At 33.8% G+C, this 23,392-nt stretch overlaps 2 protein-coding genes across 2 annotated transcripts; one reads left to right on the top strand and one right to left on the bottom strand.

Annotated features, from left to right (window-relative positions):
* The first annotated feature begins 12,569 nt into the window (after positions 1 to 12,569).
* Positions 12,570 to 17,656, top strand: LOC126688804 (pyruvate dehydrogenase (acetyl-transferring) kinase, mitochondrial). Its single transcript, XM_050383648.1, has 6 exons — positions 12,570 to 13,113; positions 14,767 to 15,025; positions 15,190 to 15,370; positions 15,646 to 15,793; positions 15,965 to 16,178; positions 17,345 to 17,656. Exons 1-6 carry the CDS (start codon positions 12,859 to 12,861, stop codon positions 17,401 to 17,403), a joined length of 1,116 nt encoding a protein of 371 aa, XP_050239605.1. The 5' UTR covers positions 12,570 to 12,858; the 3' UTR covers positions 17,404 to 17,656.
* A 1,590-nt stretch (positions 17,657 to 19,246) lies between these two features.
* Positions 19,247 to 23,269, bottom strand: LOC126688803 (rRNA-processing protein fcf2). Its single transcript, XM_050383647.1, has 6 exons — positions 23,109 to 23,269; positions 22,580 to 22,810; positions 22,223 to 22,283; positions 20,567 to 20,644; positions 20,310 to 20,425; positions 19,247 to 19,645 (listed from the first exon to the last, which is right to left on the bottom strand). The coding sequence occupies exons 2-6, from the start codon at positions 22,807 to 22,809 to the stop codon at positions 19,537 to 19,539; spliced, it is 594 nt and encodes a 197-aa protein (XP_050239604.1). The 5' UTR covers position 22,810; positions 23,109 to 23,269; the 3' UTR covers positions 19,247 to 19,536.
* Between the last annotated feature and the right edge of the window lie 123 nt (positions 23,270 to 23,392).

Here is a 23,392-nt window from a genome sequence, read left to right as displayed (position 1 = left end):
TTTGTTGAAACGCCGGGTAATATAAGATGTCGGCCGAACTACCGTTGTCGACCAACACTCGGTGGATGTTGTAGTCGCCTGCCCGCAAGGTGACGACGAGGGCATCATCGTGTGGATGGTGTAGGCGCCTTGCATCCTCTTCCGAGAACCCGATAATGGGGCCTTCCCTTCTTGCCATCTTTGGCACTGTACCCGCCAACTGGACATTCTGTACCATCCGAAGATATGTTTTGCGAGCCTTTTTTGATGATCCGGCCGCACCTGTTCCTCCAATTATCATCCTTATGTCCCCCAATGGGGGCCTTGGTCGCTCGTTCTCTCGACGGGGGTGTTGTTCTTGTGGGGGTTGATCCGTTCTCTCCTTACTGACGAACTTCTTCAATTTCCCTTGTCGGATAAGGGTTTCGATTTGTTGCTTCAAATCATAGCAGTCGGCCGTGTCGTGACCATGGTCACGGTGGAAGCGGCAATATTTGTCTCTGGACCTTTTGTTGGGATCACTCTTCAGCTTTCCCGGAAACGTCAGGGATCCTTCGTCCTTAATCTGCATTAGGACTTGGTCTATCGGGGCGGTCAACGGAGTGAAACTTGTGAACCGTCCGCCCATTGGTTTTGGACGTCTCTCCTCCCTTCGATCTCCCATCCGTCCTCTCTTCCGCCCCTGGTCCTGTCGGGGGTCCTCTTGTCTGTCCCTTTTCTTGGGTCTGTCTTCTCGGGCTAACAGTGCGTCTTCAGCGTTCATGTACTTGGTGGCCCTGTAAAGCACCTCCGACATGGTCTTTGGGTCGTTTTTGTATAGGGAGAACAAAAACTTACCCCCCTTGAGCCCGTTCGTGAACGCTGCCACCAATATCTTGTCATCGGCTTCGTCGATCGAGAGCGCTTCTTTATTGAAGCGTGATATGTAGGCCCGTAACGTCTCCTCCTCTCTCTGCTTGATATTCATTAAACAAGCTGTGGACTTCTTATACCGATGTCCACCGATGAAGTGCGTAGTGAACTGAGCGCTCAGCTCCTTGAAGGTGCCGATGGAGTTTGGTGTTAGTCGGCTGAACCAAATCCTTGCCGCGCCCTTCAGGGTTGTAGAGAATGCCCTACACATAATTGCGTCTGCCACTCCCTGAAGGTGCATCAGGGTCTTGAAGGTCTCTAGGTGATCTAGAGGGTCCTTGATTCCGTCATAACTGTCCATACTCGGCATGCGGAACTTACTCGGCAGGGGGAAGGAATTGACGGACGCCGTAAATGGCGAGTCAGTCCGGTTGACAAGGTCGTCAAGATCGCTGGACACTCGCCCCTTGAGAGCGTTCATCAGGACTTCCATCTGTTCCTTCATCGCCTGCATCTCCGCGATGATGGGTTGTGGAGCTGTATCCGTCACTGAAGGAATGCTGGCGTCCCGTCGCACTTGTTTGCTCGGGGCGTTACTCTCCTAAGGTCCGTCATTATTTCTCCTTTCCTCACTGTTCCCTTCTTGATCTTCTCCTTGGCTATTCACCGCCGCACTCTTTTGATTCAGCTGCTCTACCAGGTCGTGGTTTTGTTTGGTTAGGCGCTCCACGGCTGCGGCGAGCGTCTTGACCTGTCTCTCAAGGGCAGTCGTAGGGGCTTCTTCTTGGACGTCATTTGTGGTTGCCATCGAGCGTGTGAGTACCATGTAACTCTTTTGTCTCGGAAACGTCGTTTTTCCCACAGACGGCGCCAACTGATGACGTCGTAAATTTGTCACCAATGGGTCACACCGTACTCGCGACTCGAACCGAACCTGCACGACAAGAACAACCGACGGACGTCCTTCAGAGAACACCGGTGTGGTGCCGGCCAAAGGTTCTCCGACGGTCAAGTTAGAATTGTTCTGTTTTACTTAGAGCGTTAGAGAGGGTCAATTAAAGCGTACCTCGATTTCTGTGGGTATTAGACCTTTTATAGTGATAGAGGGTTGACTTTTCCTTTTTGGTTTCCACATCTTTTCAATGTGGGACTCTACTCCCAATTCTTCTAAGCGTGGTGAGCAAGGATTCCCACTTTCGGATCTTAGGGTCTTTCTGGGCTATGGACGTTTCGGATCATGGGCCTTTACTGTGTCAGTCAGTGATGGGCCTTCAAAGCTGGGACCATCTTCACACAGGCCCAAGAGACCCAATCCGTCAGGCCCATTAAGGTAAGCCCATGAGGCCCAATATTTTATCATCTTCACATTCCATACCATTAATTCACACATTCTCTGTTTGTTTATAATGCACGTTGAATTCTATATTAATTGGACATTGTTTCTATCACAATTACAAAAAATATGCATTTAATGTTTTTTATAACTAAAAGTCTAAAACTATGAAAAAAATGAGAGAGCGAGTCACTTGAGATGGTTTGGTCATATTCAAAGGAACGTGATTATTGCACTAGGGAAAAAAAATGAGTTGATCCAAGTTAAGATAATTTAAAAAGGTAGGGGAAGACTAACATAAGTAAAAGTAATAATAAATAAATAAAAAAAAGACTTCTCAAAAAAAGTAACTGAGATTATGACTTTAGATAAAATATAATGAAGAAAAAGAAATTAAAAATACATGTGACAGAATCCTAACTAATATGTTAATCCATAGTCAACCCCAAAATTTGGGATTAAAACTTGTTATTATTGTTGTTAAACTAATGTTGTGATATAAAAAATGTATTTTTGAATAGGGTATTATCTTTATATTTGATAATATGACAGTAATTAAAAAATTAAAACATATATTTTATAGAAAATTTGACAAGATAAATACAATAGAAAAGGTCAATGACTTGTCTCTTTCATATTCTTAACATGAAAGAAAAGGGCACTATTTAATATGGTATTTTTCACTTTATATTTTCTCAAACAAAAAAAAAAACTTGTATTGGATAGATTAAGAAGGAATGTCCAAGAAAGGCACGGCTAGACAGAGATGAATTCGTTCACCATCTTAGCTACTTTCAATAAAATTGAAGAGGGAAAGGGACAAAATGATCCACTCTGGAATGAGAGTGATTCTTCATTCTTCATAAATTTGGATTTTACCCTTGATATTTTCCCCAATCATATAATAACGGGCACCACTAATTAAATTTATGGAAATCTATCATTCATGTAAAAGAAAGGAATATTATGTGATTGTACTTGGAGAGCATCTTTAATAATTTTTCCTTGAATAATGTAATTTTGATAACCAATGTAAATCAAAACCATTGCCCCAAATGGCTATATCAAAGATTCAAAATGACAAAGAAGGGTGTGCATCTAACTACGTTCGAATCTGATAAACCCTAGTTAAAATTGATTTAATAAATGAGATCTACTATTATATAAGATAGGTAGAGTTGGTTGAAAATTAGCTAATTTTTAGCAAATTCTACTTTGCTCATTTCCATCCAAACTGAACATAAAAAAGAAGTAAACAAAACTCCAAGGCGGCCATGATGATCATCATCACAAATTTGTTCACCTTCTCCCATGGTTACACCTAACATGGTGGGCATTCTTTGTAGTTAAAGACTTATTAGGTGTGGGTGAGTGTCAATCTTGACCTTATTGCTAGTATCAGCCTAGCTATTTATTGAGTTGCGGCTCACTCCAAAGAATTTTAGTCATTTTACCAATCTCATATTTATTTTCTGGCATTTCATTTTAGGGAATGTTTGCAGCATGCTTCGTTTTTCTCAAAAAGAAAAGAAAAAAGATGAGCTTATTTTCCATTTAAAAAAAAATAGTTATTATAATCAATTTTTTATTTCCATAATATGCATTTACTTCCTTTCAGACTTAGATATTGGTGATGCTGATGCAAATGGGTAACTGAGTAATTAGCAAGTATATTAATTGGGGACAGCAACAATAACGTGTTAAAATGTTTTTTTTTTTTTTTATGAGATAAGTAGATAACGTGTACAAATGTAAGGTAAGGTAAAGTAAGGGTCAGTGCTAAATTCCCGCAGGAAGAGCGTAGAATTGAACAAATGATTGGTCAGTAGAGGTTAGAAACTCCCTTGTGTTTTAAACATCTTATACTTCTCGTATTTTAGGGCGCGATTGCCGTCCCTTGTGTTTTAACTCTTGACTCAAGGAGACATCATCCCATGCACACAAGTCATTTGGTTCACACGTTTCACAACCCAAAATATTAACATGGCAGTTTGTTTCATGCTAATTTTTGAACGAGAGTATGTTTGCCACAAACTATTAGCTTTTAATTTTGTTTTAATTTTTTATTATAATTTAAATTTAACAGAACGATTTAAAAATAATAATTTAGTTTTAAATTTTTTGTCACATATTTAAATAAAATCTACAAAAAAATTATATCTTTTGTATTATTATGTGTAAATAAGTTATATATATATAAATATATATATATATTTATATATATATATATATATATATATATATATATATAAACTACAAGATACCTAAACGATACTAAAGGGGCTGTGTTCTTCATTGCTTTTTTATATTTTGATTTTTACTGTTGTTGCTTTTGTTGTAAGTTACAACAAATAAAGTGGGTAATGGGCGGGTTCATAGATATGGATAAAAATTGCCACCCCTAGTTGTAACTTGTAACTTAAGGCACGTTTGGTAGACTGTAATAAACACTGTAATGTAATAAATATTTTTTATGGCATAATTATTCGATTGTTTGGTTATATTTTTATTAAAATGAATAGTTATTCCTAATGAATAGCTATTCTTCAAAATGAGGAATAACTATTCCTTATCAAAAGTACTGAATATCTATTCCTTCACCTTATGTAATAACTTTTTTAAAAAATTTCTTAAAAACCTATTACTTGCCACATCTTCAAAGGGAAAGAAAATAAATTTTCCTTGTTGTTAATTATTAGTTCTATTTTGAATACTCTAAAATAAGTGTATTTTAGGAAATTTGACTTTAAAATGATTTAATTACACATTCTTTTTATACTCAACTAAATTGTGGATGCATATTCAGAATTCTATTCCTAAATAGTTACCAAACTAATGAATAGTAATACTTATTACATTCCAGCTTAATGTATTCCTTGTAATATTTATTCTTATTCCCATATAATAATTATTACAGTGTACCAAACGTGCCCTTAATGTTATGGTCTACTCTCATTTATTAGGGGTGGGGCCAGCTCAAGGCGTTGTGGGACCTAAGGCAATTACTTTAAATATGGTTTATTCTTATATTTTGAATATTAATAAAAGATTTATTTAACTTTTGGTATTTTATTTATTTAAAATCTATTTTTTAGATGCAAAATTACAAATTAAAATGAATTAATCATATTACTCAATGACTATACAACTAAAATAAATACTATCTATTGAGTGAAACAACCAAATACTACAAAATTATAATTGAAAATTTTAATAAAATTATATATTTAATATCTCTAAATAAAATTTGAGAATAAAGTTATTTACTAGTGCGAGAATAATGAGTTCTTTCAGCATTTGTGTGTGGGAAATTAATGAGTTCTACACTTTAAAACTAATAAAAACAAATAATCATTGTCACATCCAACAGAAAGATTTTACTCATTATGGGTTTTCTTTTTCTAGCATTTCTTTGATAAAAAAAAATTACTTTTTAATTATTAGTAAAAATTTAGGGGCCTTATTTTCATTGAGGCCTTAGGCGGTTGTCTAGTTGCCTCATGCCTTGAGCCGGCATTGATTAGGGAAACCAAAATTCAAATCTCCATTTCCATTGTTGTAACTATTGAATTATTATTATTATTTTTAAATGATGTAATATAATTAACCTGTTGTTGGTGAGTGATGGTTACAACTTATAATTATATACACTCAATTGACTTGACATTGGTTTAAGCTTTGACTCATACCTCCTCCTCTCCTTCCCCCTCTCTTGCTATATGTATATTTATAAATAAAGACTCATTATTACCTACTCTAATTTATAAATGAAAGCTCGAATATGTGAAAACACAAGAGCTTGTTTAGACGTCCAAATTAAAATTGCGGCTAGATTACTTTTACTCTAACTTAGACTAAGTGCGGAATAAGAATAAATGAGTGCAAACAACCAATAACACTACCCTAAACCATATTCATCTATTATCAACGATATAAAGTAAAGCTTAAGAATAGGGAAGAGAGATGCAAATACAAGATAACACCGAGACGTGTTATCGAAAAGGAAACCGAAGAACTTGGCGAAAAACCTCTTCGCCGCCCTACAAGCGGTAATCGATCCAGTAGAGAATAAAGTTGGAGTATACAAATATCAAAAGACGCCCTAGTCTACCCAATGTATTTGAACCCTCCAAGCTCCTGCTACCAACTGGCTTCTCAAAACCTTGTCTTCTCTAACTTTTCCGGATCCCGCAATACGCCTAATTGCATCCGCCAATGATTGGCTCCTTTCAATACTTCACAGCAACACTAAAACCTCACTTGACACTCAAATTGGATGTGGTAAGTGTTTGGACTATCAACCTCTCAAGGATTTAGAGATGGAAAGATAGAAGTAGAGGAAAACCACAAGGAAATGTGTAGATAATTGTGGGTATAACAATCTCTAACTCTCAAGTGTGTATTTTAGGGTTTTCTCTCTGAAAATCCTCATTACAATATGTGGGTAATAAGGGTATATATAGTGTGGGTAAAGACTTGGTAAAACAAAATGACAAATTAGCTAAACAGAATGTTTCACAAGTATTTCGTGAAAAGGCCTTACCTGCGAGACACTTGCGAAAACTCTAGGTTGTCATGACTCTTCACATTCCAGTTATGTGCTCCACACATGGCTACTTTGCGGGTTAGCTTTTCGCAAAATTCACTTGTTCTTTGTTTTAAACTTGAGTCTTCACACTCTCATACACTCATCCCTTACAATTAAAATTCACATAAATACAGGGAAAAATGATTGAATAAAATTATAATCAAATTTGGCATGGAATTAAAGCCAACACAAAATAGTTGTAAATCATAACTGTACCCAAAAAAAAAAAAAAAAATCATGTGTTTGATTCCCCCTCTCACTAGTTGTTGTAATTGTCGAATTATTTTTTTCGTTTTAAAAAGAAACGTCATTACACACATTCATCCCATTGATGCTTACACCAAAAGCCAACTTTTGGGCCTAATTAGTAGTGGCAAAGACGATCCTATTAATGGTGTGAATCCTAAATCAGCAAATGATAAAAAAAAAATTCAAGTTTCATTAACCAGTTTGGTTAGATACGAAATAATGGAAGCCAACATTTTAATTATCTAAATAGTTGTACCCCTTGACAACCTTTGTGAGCTTAAAGGGAATTTTTTTTTTTTTTTAATTAAAAAATATCCCTTATTAGGTAAGTTAAACTTGTTTGTTCATTGGGCAGCTTCGATGATAAATTGACACAAATCTTATTGAATTAGGGCCATCAAGACAATCACCAAGTCAATTTTGGAATGTTTGACAAAAAACTTCAAAGAGTGAATGATAAAAGTCAAACTCAATCAAAATCGAGACAGATCCTAACACCTAGATCACCATAAATGAAAGCAAATATGAGAAAAAAAAAATACTACTAAAAAATAAAGTCAAATTTTAGGGGCTAAAAAAAAGAATAGGGAGAAGAACTCAAGCCCCTTCGCTTAATGGAAAGAGCAAATCACTGATCAATACAATGACTTGATGTCAAGATTGTGATAAAATAGTATACTCTTGCAATCGCATTCAGAAATCATCTTGGGTGGTCATGCAGATGCTTTTAAACGTGGTCCATGAATCAAATCCTATCCAAGTCTTCACTTATTTACCCCACTGTTCCACTGAGTCTGCTAATTCATTGTTATGGAAGATATCGATCAAGCTATATTCTGTGTCCATTGTGTCCTGGATAAACCCATCACCATTCATTAATCTTGGTGGGTCATCTTCATTTTTGGTTCTTTAAGTTTTAGATTTATCATTTTGATCAACTGAGTTCGATTTTGTTTTTATAATGATCATTTCGCTCATCTTTGTGACTAATATAGCCGTTAAGTGTCAACAAAATAACGTCATTTTTCATTTTAATGACAAGATTGACCATGCACATGGACAAATGAATCAAATGAAAAATCTTAAAATTAAAGGAACCAAAATAAAAATTACTCCAAAATTTAAAAGATTTACACAAGGTATAATTAGTGCAGACTCTATGTTATAAACAATTGATGCGGTCGTTTAAGGCCCCAAATACGAAAAAAGCTCCCAAACTTTAATCAATAGGATTATTTCTTTCATTGTAATGGTATTAATTAAGTCAAAATATTAGCTAATAAATAAAATAATTTTTTTATATTTTTTTTATCAAATGAAAAACAAATAAGAAAGAGAGAGAAATGCTACTTCCACAATATTTTTTCAACAAATCATAAGTAGGAAGTTGTTACAGGCTATTATTGATGGCAAAAAATAATTTTAGTGGTGGGTTCAAAGAATTAGTAACAAGTTAACACCTACCTTTTATTATGAAAAATATTGTGAATGTAGCATTTCTTAAAAAAAAAAAAAGAGCAATATACAAAAAAATTCACAACATTTTCCACAATAATTGAGCTGGCAAATTTTTATTAACATCGCTCTTTTACTTACTACGATCAATTTGTCACATTAATCGGTGTGAAAAGTTTTGTCAAATTTTTTGTATCTATAGACTTTCTATTAAAAAAAAAAAAATCTACGTGATTTATATTAATTAGTAGTAATTTTGCATTTAAAACAAGATAATCAATTTTCGCTTTAAACCTCAAAATGCACTAAGCCGCCCCCAAATGCACCAAATCGCCCTTGAGTATAATTTAGTTTATTAAGGAAATACATGTTTAGTCAAACTTTTTGTGATATTAATCACTGATACTACGTAGTCATCCATGTCTTTTGGGATAAGATATTAATGCCACACCATACCTAGTAGCTGAGGTGAAAGCTTCTGATTAGGGCTTGCAAATGTTTGATATTCACACATTCTTAGCAGAAAGGGGACCATAGTGGTGGACCCCTAGCCATTAGCCACTACCCTCTAGCATAAAAAAACGACACAGCTTGTGGTTGAAATCACAGAGAGGTACGTGTGCTTTATGTAATGGTGAAATACAAAAAAGTCTTGGCTCTTGTTTTCTACACTAATATCTGATGTCAACTAGGCTTGCGATTGAGACTCGCTTATTTTGCTAAAATTAAATTTCTTTTGTTAAAAGTATTGTAGATAAAGGAAAAAATTATTTGAAATAGTACAATAGGACCCTTGAATAATAGCAAAAATAACCTAAATAGTAAAATAAATTGACAAAAATAATTTTTGCCAAATAGACATTAGTGCTAAACGTAAGAAAAAAGCATAAGACAAAGAAATTTTTAGATTTTGTATTACCGTTACAAAGTTGGAAGAGGGTATGACCCATGGGTAGCAAGATGAGGCATTTTACATGAGATGGTTGATTAGAATGTTTTGAAAATCGTAATTCAACCATGTGGCTCATTAGTGGGTTCCAGTTAACTCAATTAGTAAAGTTTTTGATGGTTGTATAAGAGATCTGAGGTTCAATCCCCGCCTACACCAAAAACTGATTGATGTCTTGGTCTGATAATAAAGAGCTATTATCAAGAGCGCATGCTATAAATTAAAACTCTCTCTCAAAAAAAAAAAAATGTGGCTCACTAAACAATTAAGGGGATGCAAAGGCATTAATTTATACAAATTGAAATGATATTTCTGTCTGTTTACATGTCTCATACACGTCGTGTATACTTACATTCCGTAATTTGAAATAAATATGTTAGTACTATTCAGTCTAGAATTTTATAGGTTATGCCTACGATTTGTGATTTAATGATATTGTCCGACTTAGATTCCAACCTATCATTTTTGTTGTGAGAAAGAAAAAACTTTTATTAATATCTATTTACAAAAGAGGTTTTATTATTTATTTTAAATTATTTTAATAAAAAATTAACCTATGTACTCTTCTTCTCACCTATTGATTTTGAACCAAAATCAATGTGATACGAAAGGGAAAAAAAATTCTAATAGGAGGAGGATTTGTTGAATCTCAAACTCGAATGACACTTGGTTCTTTTGTAAGATCAAGATGAATAATAATAATAATAATTGTAAATTATACATTACTATTTCTCTATATGATACTAAGGGTACGTTTGGTACACTGAATATAGATTACATTAAGAAAAGTAATTTTTATTATTGAGAATAAAAGAAATTGTAATGGAATAACTATTACTATTTATAAGTTTGATTGTTACATAAGGAAATCTTGTAGAAGATGATGTATAAGGAAATTTTATATTTTTGGAAATATATTAATTTTAAAACCTATTATATGCACTAAGAAATAGCTATTACATCCATTTTAAAGAGGAATAGCCATTCTTCAATTTAAAAAATAGTTATTCCAATGTAATAACTAATCCATGTAATAAAGATACAACCAAATGACTGAATTGATATTACACATGAATAACTATTCCATTATAGGAGATATTACAGTGTACCAAACGTATCATAATTTGTAAAAGTAAAAAACAAACTCCTCTAGAGTCCCAAGGGGGAGTCAACCCACGAAACAAATGGTCCTATTAACATTGACCAAATGCAACCACAAAAATTCCACGGTAGGCTTGCGAATCAAAACAAATGGCACATGTCAACGCTCCCTTCGCAGCCACACACATTTTTTATTTATTTATTTATTTTTATATAAGATAAAAATTTAATATAAGTGTATATGTATGTGAAACTCTCACTTAAAAACTTAAATTCTAGTCCTTACTCCCCTCATCCAACACGAATTTTGTACTTATGAAGTGACCATCATGCCAATACCAAGAACGCGGGATGGTCAACCATAGGCAGCTTAATACTAAGATTTTTTTTAATAAAATAATTGATACTAAAATTCATTCAATAATATACAATACATAAAAAAAAAAAAAAAAACTTTGTTATTTTTTTTTTGAGAAATAATTACAACATGCTGCTAACTCCGCAGCTCGAACCCTTTCCCCCCTGGACCCCCAAACATTTTGTACATGGGGAAGTGCCAATTTAGCTACAAGGCCTTTGGCAAAATCTTTGTTATTAGATTCCTCCATTTTATACTCCACTAAGTATGGTATGTTTTTCTTAAAAAAAAAAAAAATGATAGTATGTGATTAATTTCATATGCTACTAATTATAGTATGAAATTTATTTTATACTCCACTAATTATAGTATGTGATTATTCACTTTATACTTAACCAAGGATGTGATAAGATTTGCTCAATTACGCGGTTATAATAAGTCTACTTTACGTGTATTTATTATCTTTATTGCTCTTAGTGTTTCCAATGATCGTGTTCATGGTTTAAATTCTCCCACCTCCAACTATCGATGCAATATATATATATATATATGTATTCATTTTATGCAAAAAAAAAATTCCCTGTTTTATGCTTATGAATTTGTCTTTCTTTTTTTTTTTATTTTTTATTATTATTATAACAAAAATGTATTTGACTTTTATTATTAAAAAAAAAAAAAAAAAAAAAAAAAAAAAAAAAAACACGACAAGATTTCAGCCAGTGAATCCCGAACATTCCAATTAGTTTATGAAAAAAACCACTTTCTTTATTTTACAATAAACCACATTAAAATAAATTTTTTTTTTACACTTAACCCAGATCATGCATGTTTGAGAGTGACAAAAAATGAATAAAAAAAATCATTATTTGTGTTTGAGAGAGAGACTGAGTGAGAGAAAAAGAAAGAAAAAGGGGAAAAAAAAAAGAATGAATAGGTTGTACAGTATTAGTAAGGAATTTGAATCCTAAATATCTCAATTAGAAACATTAAAAAATATTGATTTAGTTACAATGCTTTAGACCTTCTAGATTTTTTTTTTTTTTTTTTTGAAATACTTACATACTACATATAGTTAGAAATTAATTAATATATACACGTTTTCTTACCAACTTTTACCTCTTTAAAAGAGTAATACTAGGAGCACAAATCTAATATACATACTTACATACTACATATAATTAGAAATTCTTAGAAATTAATTAATATATACACGCTTCCTTACCAACTTTTACCTCTCTTTAAAAGAGTAATACTAGGGGCACAAACCTAATATATATACTTACATACTACATATAGTTAGAAATTGTTAGAAATTACATAACATATACACATTTCCTTACCAACTTTTACCACTTTAAAAGAGGAATACTAAAAGCACTATTTTTTTCACAACAAAACTTATGCGGTAAGTTGTTATTGGTTCTCCTTTGAATCAATAGCTGATATCATTTATTTATTTATTTATTTGTCTATCATTAATCACAACTTGAGACTTTTTTTTTTATTATGGCCAAAAAAGAAGGGACGGGATGACCATTGTGACTCACCTCCTGGATGTGACTATAAAAACACCCTACAAGAGAATGTTTTATTTTTTGAGTAACCTACAAAGAGAATGTTGACACTTAAAATTTGCTGTAGAAATATTGCGTGCGACACTTATAATTTGCTGTTTAAATATTGCGTGCGTAGCCTTGTTGCCGTGTAACCCTATCCTAACTTGGCTTCATTGTGAGCCTCCAGAGACGGACCAGACCCACTGGTCTTTTTATATCTTATAATAATTTTCTCCCTTAATTTCTCAGAAAAGTTAATATAAAAGAGGTGGTCTCAGTGTTTCCTAAATTTTTGTGTGTGCCGTCTATTAATGACAGTTTTGCATTGTGGGCTTGAGCTTGGCTTGCATGTGTTGACACTTGTCATTGTTGAAGAAATCTGGTTCTTCCTTGTTGTTGTAGTTATTGTTTGGGGTGTGTACTTTGTGGGTTCCAGAGATGGCGGCTAAGAAAGCGTGTGAGGCATTGACATTCTCAAAGAGCTTGATCGAAGAGGTGCAGAGATGGGGTTGTATGAAGCAGACTGGTGTGAGCTTGAGGTACATGATGGAGTTTGGTTCAGATCCCAGTGACAAAAATTTGCTAATCTCTGCTCAGTTCCTTCACAAGGAGCTCCCCATTCGAATTGCCAGGAGAGCCCTTGAGCTTCAAACCCTCCCTTATGGCTTGTCTCATAAACCTGCTGTTTTGAAGGTAAATACCCTTTTGTTTTGCATGCTTTTGGAAATTGGATTTCTGGGTGTTTTTCCAATTTTGTGTTTGTGATAGTACTTTGTGGCTTTGTGTATATGTGATTGTGGTTTATGGAACAGAGTAAAGTTTGTTACTTTATTTTTGGGGGGTTTATTTTTAGGATTAGGAAAAGTTGGCTGGTATTTCTTTATTGGATACCATTCATTTTTATATTATATATATTTTATTTTAATTACCTTGAATTCTGATTCTGCTTGCTGGGTTCAAGACGTTTTGTTTATTAGTATAATAATAGAAATGGAGATCCCTGTTGTCTGTGTTTTGATTTTTATTAAAAAAAAGAAGAAGGAGCAAATTTTCTGCAGGAGCTCCTCAAATTGTTATATCTGGTGAACATCTTTGAATTGGAAATGTTGAACTCCCTGATTGAACATATTGATCTGTTTTGGTTAGAGTTGAATTATGAATTTTTCTGTCTATTAGTCTATACTAAATTGAAAAGGCATAAGCATTGTTTTGGTTAGCATTATAGAAAGTACCTTTCTTGTACTTATCAAAAAAAAAAAAAAAGTACCTTTCTTGCTGTTAACACAGTTTTTGCTTTCTTAATGGACAAGTATTTTAAAATTGTGTACTTAATGATGTTCATTGTTGTTAAAAGCGCGTTTAGGCATGCTTAAAGCTCAAAGCTCCAAGGTGCAAGCGTTTTGTTTGGCCGAAGCGCCCACTTTTTTGAATGCACAAAGCACATTAATGAAGTGTGTTTGGGCGTGCTTTTACTTTGTTTATTTTTTGTTAAAAAATATATGAATCATTAAAATTAATTGCTTGATCTTGAAGGAAATGACATGGACCATTGATCTATTGTACAAACACTACTTTTAAGGCGGTGTATTACACAAACGATTTTTTGTTTTCGTATCAAAAGACGTAAGACACAAACAAGGATATTACTAAGCTTGTGCCTTTGGTCTATCCTTTTGGATATATTTTAATTGACTGATATACTTTGTTTGATCATAGCTATCACAATTATGTATTTTTATAAAGCACAAGTGAATAAAATGTTTAAACATTCTATAACTAGATTATCATGATATTTTCTATTGATAACTATTTTCAATTACTATAAAAAATTGAAATAACTTTTGTAAAATTTGAACTTGCAAAATTTTGAGCAATTGCACTATCCATTTTAGCCAATAGGCAAAATATATTACTATTTTGAGTTAATTAGATTTTTTGTGTTGTATGTTATGAATCTTTCTATTAGAGTTTATTATATATTACATTTGAAAAATGTATGCTTTACTTCAATTCGGCGTGCACTCTAGGAGGGTTTGCTTAAATGCACTTGACGGGTCTGAGGGTTGTTGCATGTAGGCCAATTGCTTGTCGCTAGGTGGTCCTTTTAAAAAAAAAATAGAAAACATTCTTGTTATAGTGATGCTCCAAACAACCCACCCCCCCCCCCCCCCCCCCCCCTTCTTTCTCCCCTTATGATGTTTTAAATATAGAAAGTGAGAAAATATATGGCTGTGTTTGGAAGGGGAAGTTACTTCAAGTTGATAGTTTATTTGTTGGATGGTAAACTCAGGGTTCAATTCCAGGTTTTGAGTGGTTAGTCACTTTGTGTGATGTTTTGATTCTCAGGTTCGAGATTGGTATTTGGATTCTTTCCGTGACCTTAGATCGTTTCCTGAGATCAAGGATACGAATGATGAGAAGGAATTTACTCAAATGATTAAGGCAATTAAGGTGAGACACAACAATGTGGTCCCCATGATGGCTCTAGGGGTTCAACAATTGAAGAAAGGCATGGAACAAAAAATAGTCTACAAGGATCTTGATGAGATTCATCAGTTTCTAGACCGATTTTACATGTCGAGAATTGGAATTCGCATGCTTATTGGTTAGTTCCAATTTGCTCTTGCCTTGTTATGATACTTGACTACTTTCTTAATTGGTCAATTCTACTAAATCTTCATCCTTTTTTTTTTCACCACCATTAATTGTACTACCATTGGAGTAGGTACTAAATAAGTTCTATATGCTTCAATTTTGGGTAAAACTCAGGGCAACACGTGGAGTTGCACAATCCTAATCCCCCTCCTCATTGTGTGGGTTATATACACACGAAAATGTCTCCACTGGAGGTAGCACGAAATGCCAGTGAGGATGCCCGTGCTATTTGCTTACGCGAGTATGGCAGTGCACCTGATGTTAATATCTATGGGGATCCTCATTTTACATTCCCGTAAGCCATCTGACTTATTTCAATTTGTTCCTTTCAGGTTTTATTTAATCTTTATGTTTCTATGTTTTTCTTCCGTTTTCTCCTCAGTTTTTTATTTATTTTTATTTTTATTTTTAAGTATAAATTTCAGTTCTCCATTCCTTGTGATGAGGATATTCCTCATGAAACTTTGCCTTGATTTGACGTATAATTATCCATTAGTTTTGACCTGAGATTTTTAATTATAGCACTTATTTTCTCTGTTGTATATAATGTTCTGTTTGATTTCATAACAGTTATGTTCCAACACACTTGCATCTTATGGTATTTGAGTTGGTTAAGAACTCATTGCGTGCCGTCCAAGAGCGTTTTGTGGACTCGGACAAAGTTACGTCACCTGTTCGAATAATAGTTGCTGATGGGCTAGAAGATGTTACTATCAAGGTAATAGTTGTTGTACTATACAGATTCAAGAAATATTCAATAAATTGTCTTTGTGAAGAAGCTCTTCATTTCTTTTTTGCCTTTCTTTGTGATAATTTGAGTTGCCACTTTTGATCATTTGTGTTGAACTAGTTTACACTGGTTAACCAGTTTCTCTGACTGACATGATAGGTTTCAGATGAGGGGGGTGGTATACCAAGAAGTGGTCTCCCCAAAATTTTCACATATCTTTATAGCACTGCAAGAAACCCACTGGATGAGGAATGCGATCTTGGTATAGCGAATTCAGTAACAATGGCTGGCTATGGATATGGGCTTCCAATAAGTCGCTTGTATGCTCGGTATTTTGGAGGGGATCTGCAAATTATCTCTATGGAAGGATATGGTGAGTTGAAAGTCCTCCAGATTTGTTGCATTCAAGAATGATTTCATACTCTTAAATGTTTAAGCTTGTTGGATTAGCACCTTGGGCTTGACATTCAAAGTCCCACAACTATATGGTATGGTATGATACGTCCATGATATAGCAGAATTTGAGGTATCAAGCATCTTTCTCTGTTAACTAGCTTCTGGCATTTGAACTGTTAAAGTGTCGGTAGCTAGTTAACAGGGAAAAGTGCTTGATACCTCAAATTAGTTGAACAATATTTTGGGTGCATCTTACTTTGTATCAAGCATTCCATTTCAAATCCAATAAGCTTGGCATACTTCATTATTTCTGTGTATTTGTGTTTCATCTGGGCAGTAATTACATGTCATCATGTTTTAAAGTCCCAATTTCTACACCTCTGATAATGCTCCATTAGTCCATTATTTCAGAGAAGATCGAAGAACAGGTTATAGAAATTTCATTATTTATAATTCATCATAACACTGAATGTTGCCAGAGGATTAGCTATTGCATCTTTGCTGTGCAAAAAACATGTAACCAATTTTTGATATTATAAACCGACTTAGAAAGCCCTTCACCCTTTGTGTAATTGAAAGTATACCTTATAGATTCACTGGAAATAGAAGACCTTGTTGTCTAATGTGGCAAAGGTATCCCTATTTTAGGGTTATTTTACTTGGTCCATCTCTTAAGGATATTATGGTGAACAGAACAATAGGTGCCAGAATAACTCATATGTGGGGAGTAAAATTATAACAGATAAACAATTCAAAGAGGCATTCATGGTATATTTGTGTGTTCTCTCATGGTTTCTTATTTAGAATTCTTTTATAATACACAATACGAGGGTGATATCAGCTTAGACTTAAATAAAATTGAATTCTGTAATATCTTCCTCTTTGTAAGCTGTTGATTCTCATGCATGGGCAGCCGAACTTTGTTAAGCGCTCCATTTTGTGGGCTATATCATGATGATGATATGCCTTTTCACCCTCAACTGTGATATTATTCGTCAATATTATGTGTTTATTTGATTGTAGTTTTTATATGTCTATGGCATTAGTTTATATCTGTATATTTATTCTCTCATATATATTTTTTCTTTTCAATCCAACAAAGAGCTTCTAATACATCTTTATATTTGCAATGTGCTTTTGCAGGGACTGATGCATACCTTCATTTGTCTCGTTTGGGAGATTCGCAAGAACCACTGCCGTGAACGTAGGCTACAGTTCCAAAGTTAACAATACCCTCAAGCTGTCATGATTAATTCATGGAAATATAGGACTGAGGTTGAATGCTTGTATGTTTTACTGTCAAAGAGACAGATTGCCAATTTTTTCATTCTAATAAATTGGCATTTCTCTTGTATATGATTTGTAAGTCCCCCTTACTTTTTCCTTGTATATTCTTCGTGGGTTGCTAGGTACAGACGTACAGTCATGATAATCCATATATTTCTTGGCATTTCATAGGGAGCAGTTTTATCTATAGAAGTTAATTGTGTTTTCTGCATCAATTGAATACATTTAGGCCTTGAGGGATGAAGTTCCTAAAATCTTATCAATTTATTTTAAAACAAGTGAATTGGATTTTGTCACATCATCATTTATTGGTAGGCAACTTTACTTTCCAATTTATTGAAGAGGCTGATTCCTATACTTAAATCCTCAACCTGTTGCTTTTAGTAGAAGGCACTTGCCATCACACCAAATCTCGACCTCTTTTGTCACATAATCAATGATTTAAATACATATCAAAATGATGATAAATTTAAATGGATTCAATGGCCTCCTAAAGCGCCAGCAATTGAGAATGGTCCCTCACTTTCCTGATGATAAGTTTTCTTGGGGTAGGCTCTATGCAAAGAACTTATCACTCTAAATTGGAGACACACACGGATCATTCTATGGTACATACAATGAATCATAGCTACCTTATTTTAGCCATTTATTTATAAATATATATATATTAAATAATACTATATCATATTTTAACGATTAAGATTAGGTAGAGATGCCGCATAAAAAAAAGTGTAAAATGTGTGTATTAGAGAATTTCTCCAAGATTTCTATATATTGGCTTTACTTAATGGATTTTACTAAGGGTATACATTAGTAAACTATTTTAAGAAACTTTATTATAAAAAATTGAAAAAACTATCAAAAAGTTTGACAGCCTTTTCAACTTCTCATAAAACATTTTCTAAATGAATGATTAATGTATGCCCTTACGAGTTACGACTTACATTAATGAGACCCTTGCTCAATAATCACCTGCATTGTCATGGTTAAACCCTGCATCCCCAGTGCCCTGGCATATGAATATAAAGTATAGCTATTGCTTTTATTTATATATTTACTTTAATGGAGTGCCATTACTCATTAAAGGGGGCTTTGGGATGGAGTCCTTAGCATTTCCCCAGTGCCCTGGCATATGAATATAAAGTATAGCTATTGCTTTTATTTATATATTTACTTTAATGGAGTGCCATTACTCATTAAAGGGGGCTTTGGGATGGAGTCCTTAGCATTAGGGGCAGAACCATGAATATTTTGTTTGGGGGGCTAAAACTATCAAATTGAAGAATATTTGATGTTCAAATCAAAATCACATTACCACAATTCCAATCAACAAGTCTTCCAAGGAAATCGAATAAGAGAATCTTTCTTTTGTAATCACAAAGAATTTTACCACATTCATCTATACAAATTCACATTTGTGAAATTATTTTACTTGTTTGATTTATTTCAAACTTGAAATTTAGTCGTCCACAAGGATACTGTAAGAGTTCCAAAAAATGGCAATCTAAACTCAATCCAACCCAAGACTAAAAATGAAATTCCAATCTAGCCGTCTTCCCTGTTAAATTACATTATTAACAAGTTTGGAAAAATTCACATTAAACTAAATTATTTCTTTATGTTCTATATGTATACAAAATAACAAGATCAATTAGATGGTATTCCACAGGAATTGCAAGTTTTAGAATTTATATATGAATAGAAGGGCTTTGCACATTCAGAAACTAGTTAAGTATTCCAAGAACTCTTAAACATGTCTTGAGCCAAAATTCCCATCAATAACTGTTATTTTCTGGAGCATGTGTTTATACATCACAAAAATCATGAACAATTTTATAATGGAAACTATGGGAAAGAGCCAACCTAGAAGAGAAACGGTACATGTGAATATAGCTATGAATTATAAATCAGCTCAGCATACTCTATTTATCATGTCATTTGGTAAAAGTATCACAGTTTATCGGATCTGTCGCTGGGTCTATCTTGACACAATAACTTTCCATGCTCTATAAATGCAGAAATATCTGATAAAAAATGGTGATGATATATCAGTGCCTTCTTTGCTTTGCACGCTTCAGTGACTGCCGACCCTTTATCTTCCATTTCTCATTTCCCCCTGGTTGATTCTTTTCTTCTATCTCTCGAACCTTGCGCTTCCTGAAACAGGTTTCCACATGAAAAGGAAAACAAAGCAAGATACATTACAAACTGAAATTAAACCTTCAATTCATAAAGAGATTCTGGCTATTCCAAAAAATAAGATGTAAATCAAATACAAACATGGATTATCATAAAAATAATTGTGCTCTTCACATAACTGAGGGCAAAGGAACAGCTTCCTCAGAAATAATCAAAATAATTCCAATTTGGTTAAATGTAGCAATGGAAATGTGTAAACTGCACAATAGAAGTCTTGATGGAAGTTCTGCTGGGAATAGTTACTAGAAATACAAAGCATAAATTAAAAGGTCATCTTTCAGCCTTCCTTCTCTCCCCATCTAATACTATATGCTCTCTCTTGTGCTTTTATACTGTGTTACATCATTGCTGTTTTCTTCACAAATTATGCTCGTCTGAAGATGTTTTTGCAAGTCCATTTGAAGATGACAACTGAGATAAGCACGCACTTATAGCATTTTAAATTTAAATTACTCCCTTTGCTGATGAATTTTAATTTTCATCTTAATCAACCATTCTATATAGGCAAAAGAACATAATTTTACGAATAACAATAATGCATTCTTTATACCTTTTAAACTCCCCACATTATGTTGTTATATGGTTTTTCAACCCAAACACAAGATAGAGTTGCATATCTCACCTGTAGTCAGCAAGGGTACGGTCAGATAGCAACTCAGCTGCAATTGTTCCCTTCCTCTCCTTATTTTTTAGTCTACCAGTGAAGAAGTCTGAGGCCGACTCTACCACTGTCCCGATCTAATTGTCAAAAGACAAATGGAATATGAATCAGCCAAGCCTAAACAACAAAATGTATGACGCCCAAAGGAGAATACACATTCCCATTTTCAGCTCCAACATATCACATACTATTAGTCTAGAAGTTACAAACAGACTTGCCTGGAAATACTTGGGCAACGTTTTGGATTTTGAATCACCCTTCTTGTAGTGCCTCTTTGGATCAATGGCACTTCTCAACTGTAATCATATACATGGGTTTGAATTCAGAAATCAAGAGGAAAATTTATTTAAAATAATTTTAGAATATAATAATCTGTAAGTTACAGGATCTAATAACTCCTAGCAAGCAAATGAACCATCAAAGTCAATTAGCAAGTGCCCTATTATCTTGATAAACCCATAAACTACTTGCATGCATATGCAAGCTTCACAATCACTTATCCCAAAAATAATTAAAGAGCAAGCTTCACAATAAGTTCTTATATATGATGATTTAGTTGTAATAATTCAGTACTCCGGAAGTACTGCTTCTTCCTCTCACATAATAATGGGTCCTGCTAATTCAATTCATGGTAGGCCCCATCATTTATGTGAGAGGAGAAAACATTGCTCAAGGAACAATGAAAACTTTTCCATAATTTAGATAGATATAAAAAGACTAAGAATCATGAGTTCCAAAATAATTCAATAGTAAATTGGAGATTGTTTAAATCAAACTTATTCAACTCCAAAGAAATCTCAAGATGAATCAGGCATAGTCTTATATCTAAAACATGTTATGATAAGAGAACACTCACTTGGGTCAAAGTAAGATCAAATCATAATTTAGAAGCACATCTTAAATTACAATGTGTTTGATTCTTGATGTGAATTTCATGTAAACAAACAGAACCATGTGCATTCAGGTCAATATAATGAGAACAATTTTTTGAGTGAAGTTGAGTTGCTGAATCAACTTTCTGAAATTGAAACTTTAAACATCCCTAAAGAGTAACACACCAAAGATTCCAAGATACTACCACCATAATTGCTTCAAGTCCAACCCAAATTTTATACTTGTGTATGTCAATGCCATTTTACAAGAAAGCTAACCAGCTGTATATGACTAAAAGATATCATTTATCTCCCAGGAAAATCATCTTTGTATGGAACAGGGTAAATCCCTCTCACCAAGGTTGTTGCTTACAAGTTAGAGAAAGGCATGAAGAAGATCAGCAAAACTGTCAGAGTCATTGGCAGAGAAACAACTACTAGTGCCATACTGTGGTATACCAATGATCGATTCCAGTTCAACTTGTAGAAAATCAACCAGCTTTCAGTTTCAGTTTGTTATTTGACCCTTCTAGAGTCAAATTTTACACACTTTTTTTTTTTTTTTGATAAGTAAAACCTTTACATTCTATACATAAGAAAGAATTTTGGAATGCTAAACAGGGATCCAGTCAATGGCTAATGCCTAAAAATACATTAGAGAACATATAAAATTAACTTCTACTTCATTTCTATTTTTCCAGTGTGTGAATTATCTAAAGCTGAACAATCTCTTAAGTAGAAGAGTAAGATCTAATATCACATCAAGCTATAACCTCAATTTACAAAGACACAGGCATTTAAATAATTTCCCTAATTCCATTGCTGCATGACCATGACCCAAGTTGCATAATGACACATTCCCTAAAGCACAAAAGGTTGAAACACTAAAGCAAATTCACAACAGTGAAACCCCAAAAATGTTACAGAAACAATAATATAAGCATAATTGTAAAGTAGTGCCGCAGAAACAAGTTACATGGACAAAAAAAGAGTTCACCACACCTTCAGTAATCGCAAATCTTTTTCAATCTCCGGGGTGATGGTTTGTGCAGGCATGTCAAACCTATGTACATGTTACAATAACCAAAAAAATAATCAGAATGTAATAATTGTTTGCAAAAAACAAAACAACACTTCCAAATGAAAAAATCTTGCTAGTCGAGATCCAAAAAAACTAAGTTCTTCCACCCATTTACACCTAACACTATTTGAAGAGAGTTGGTGATTAACTTGGAAACCAAAAGCATCAAAATTTATGAAATTCAAAGCTTTCATCTCTTTCCTTTTCTCAGCAACAAATCAGACAGAAGAAAATATAATGAAAAGCTAAAATGAACTATCATTGAAACACAGACATACCAGCCTTTTCCAGCAGTATCTTTGAGCTGCTTTTTCTTGAATTTGTTTAACTTTCTGGGGTCATTCGGGGGGACAAAAAGCCCATCAACAAGCTCTGAATTGGGTCTCCAAAGTGCACTGGTTTCACCCTGATTCTGAGATTTGCTCTCAGACCCATTATGGGTTCTTGATGACAAATTTGGCAGCTTTGGTTCCCATGAAAGACCAATCACTGGTTTGTTCTCTGGCATTCTATTTCCCAAAAAAAAAAAAAATCAAACTCAAACAGCTCCTTCGTAAAAAATATATCAAACAGTGCACAGAGAATAAAACACAAGCAAAAACCCAATGAGTTATTACTATCAGTTTGGTTTTTAACAAAAACCCAACTTGCATTAGCTAAGATAGTTGTTGTGCTGGGATTAATTAAGCGAAAGTTTGAAACTTGGAGAAGTTTTCTCAGAAACCAAACAGAGAGATAATAAATGTCAAATAATCATTAAAAAAAAAAAAAAAAAACTAAGGACCAAAATTTGATAACAGTATGTACCTCTGATCGACAACTGAGTCTGTAATCGAAGAAGAAAAGGTTTTGGGTGTTCTGAGTTGTGAGATATTAGGGTTTTTCGATTGTTTTCTTTTTGGGCCGTGAAAGAAGAAAAAGGTTTGTTGGGTTTAGGAAAGCGAAGGCCACTGGGCTGCTCAAATTGACATTGATAAGGCCCAGAAGAGTCCAAAGAAATAGACTGACCCAATTGATGAATTCATATCAACCCGGTCCAAGTTGTTTTTGTTTTCGTTTTTCGGTTTTAAGATTTTCTTAAGGATAGATTA

This window comes from Quercus robur, chromosome 6 (assembly GCF_932294415.1).
Source record: "Quercus robur chromosome 6, dhQueRobu3.1, whole genome shotgun sequence".
NCBI classification, from domain to species: Eukaryota; Viridiplantae; Streptophyta; class Magnoliopsida; order Fagales; family Fagaceae; genus Quercus; species Quercus robur.
The sequence above is the reverse complement of the archived record's forward strand: the minus strand, read 5'-3'. Positions and strand labels throughout refer to the sequence as shown.

Bases quoted from the DNA above. Each gene is read 5' to 3' on its own strand.
- LOC126688804 (XM_050383648.1), top strand. From the start codon at position 12,859: ATGGCGGCTAAGAAAGCGTGTGAGGCATTGACATTCTCAAAGAGCTTG. The intron at 15,371-15,645 runs GTAAGCCATCTG...ATTTCATAACAG, and splicing joins GATCCTCATTTTACATTCCC to TTATGTTCCAACACACTTGC. The intron at 15,794-15,964 runs GTAATAGTTGTT...CTGACATGATAG, and splicing joins TAGAAGATGTTACTATCAAG to GTTTCAGATGAGGGGGGTGG.
- LOC126688803 (XM_050383647.1), bottom strand. From the start codon at position 22,809: ATGCCAGAGAACAAACCAGTGATTGGTCTTTCATGGGAACCAAAGCTG. The intron at 20,645-22,222 runs GTGTGGTGAACT...ATATGATTACAG, and splicing joins AAGATTTGCGATTACTGAAG to TTGAGAAGTGCCATTGATCC. The intron at 20,426-20,566 runs GCAAGTCTGTTT...TTTGACAATTAG, and splicing joins CGTTGCCCAAGTATTTCCAG to ATCGGGACAGTGGTAGAGTC.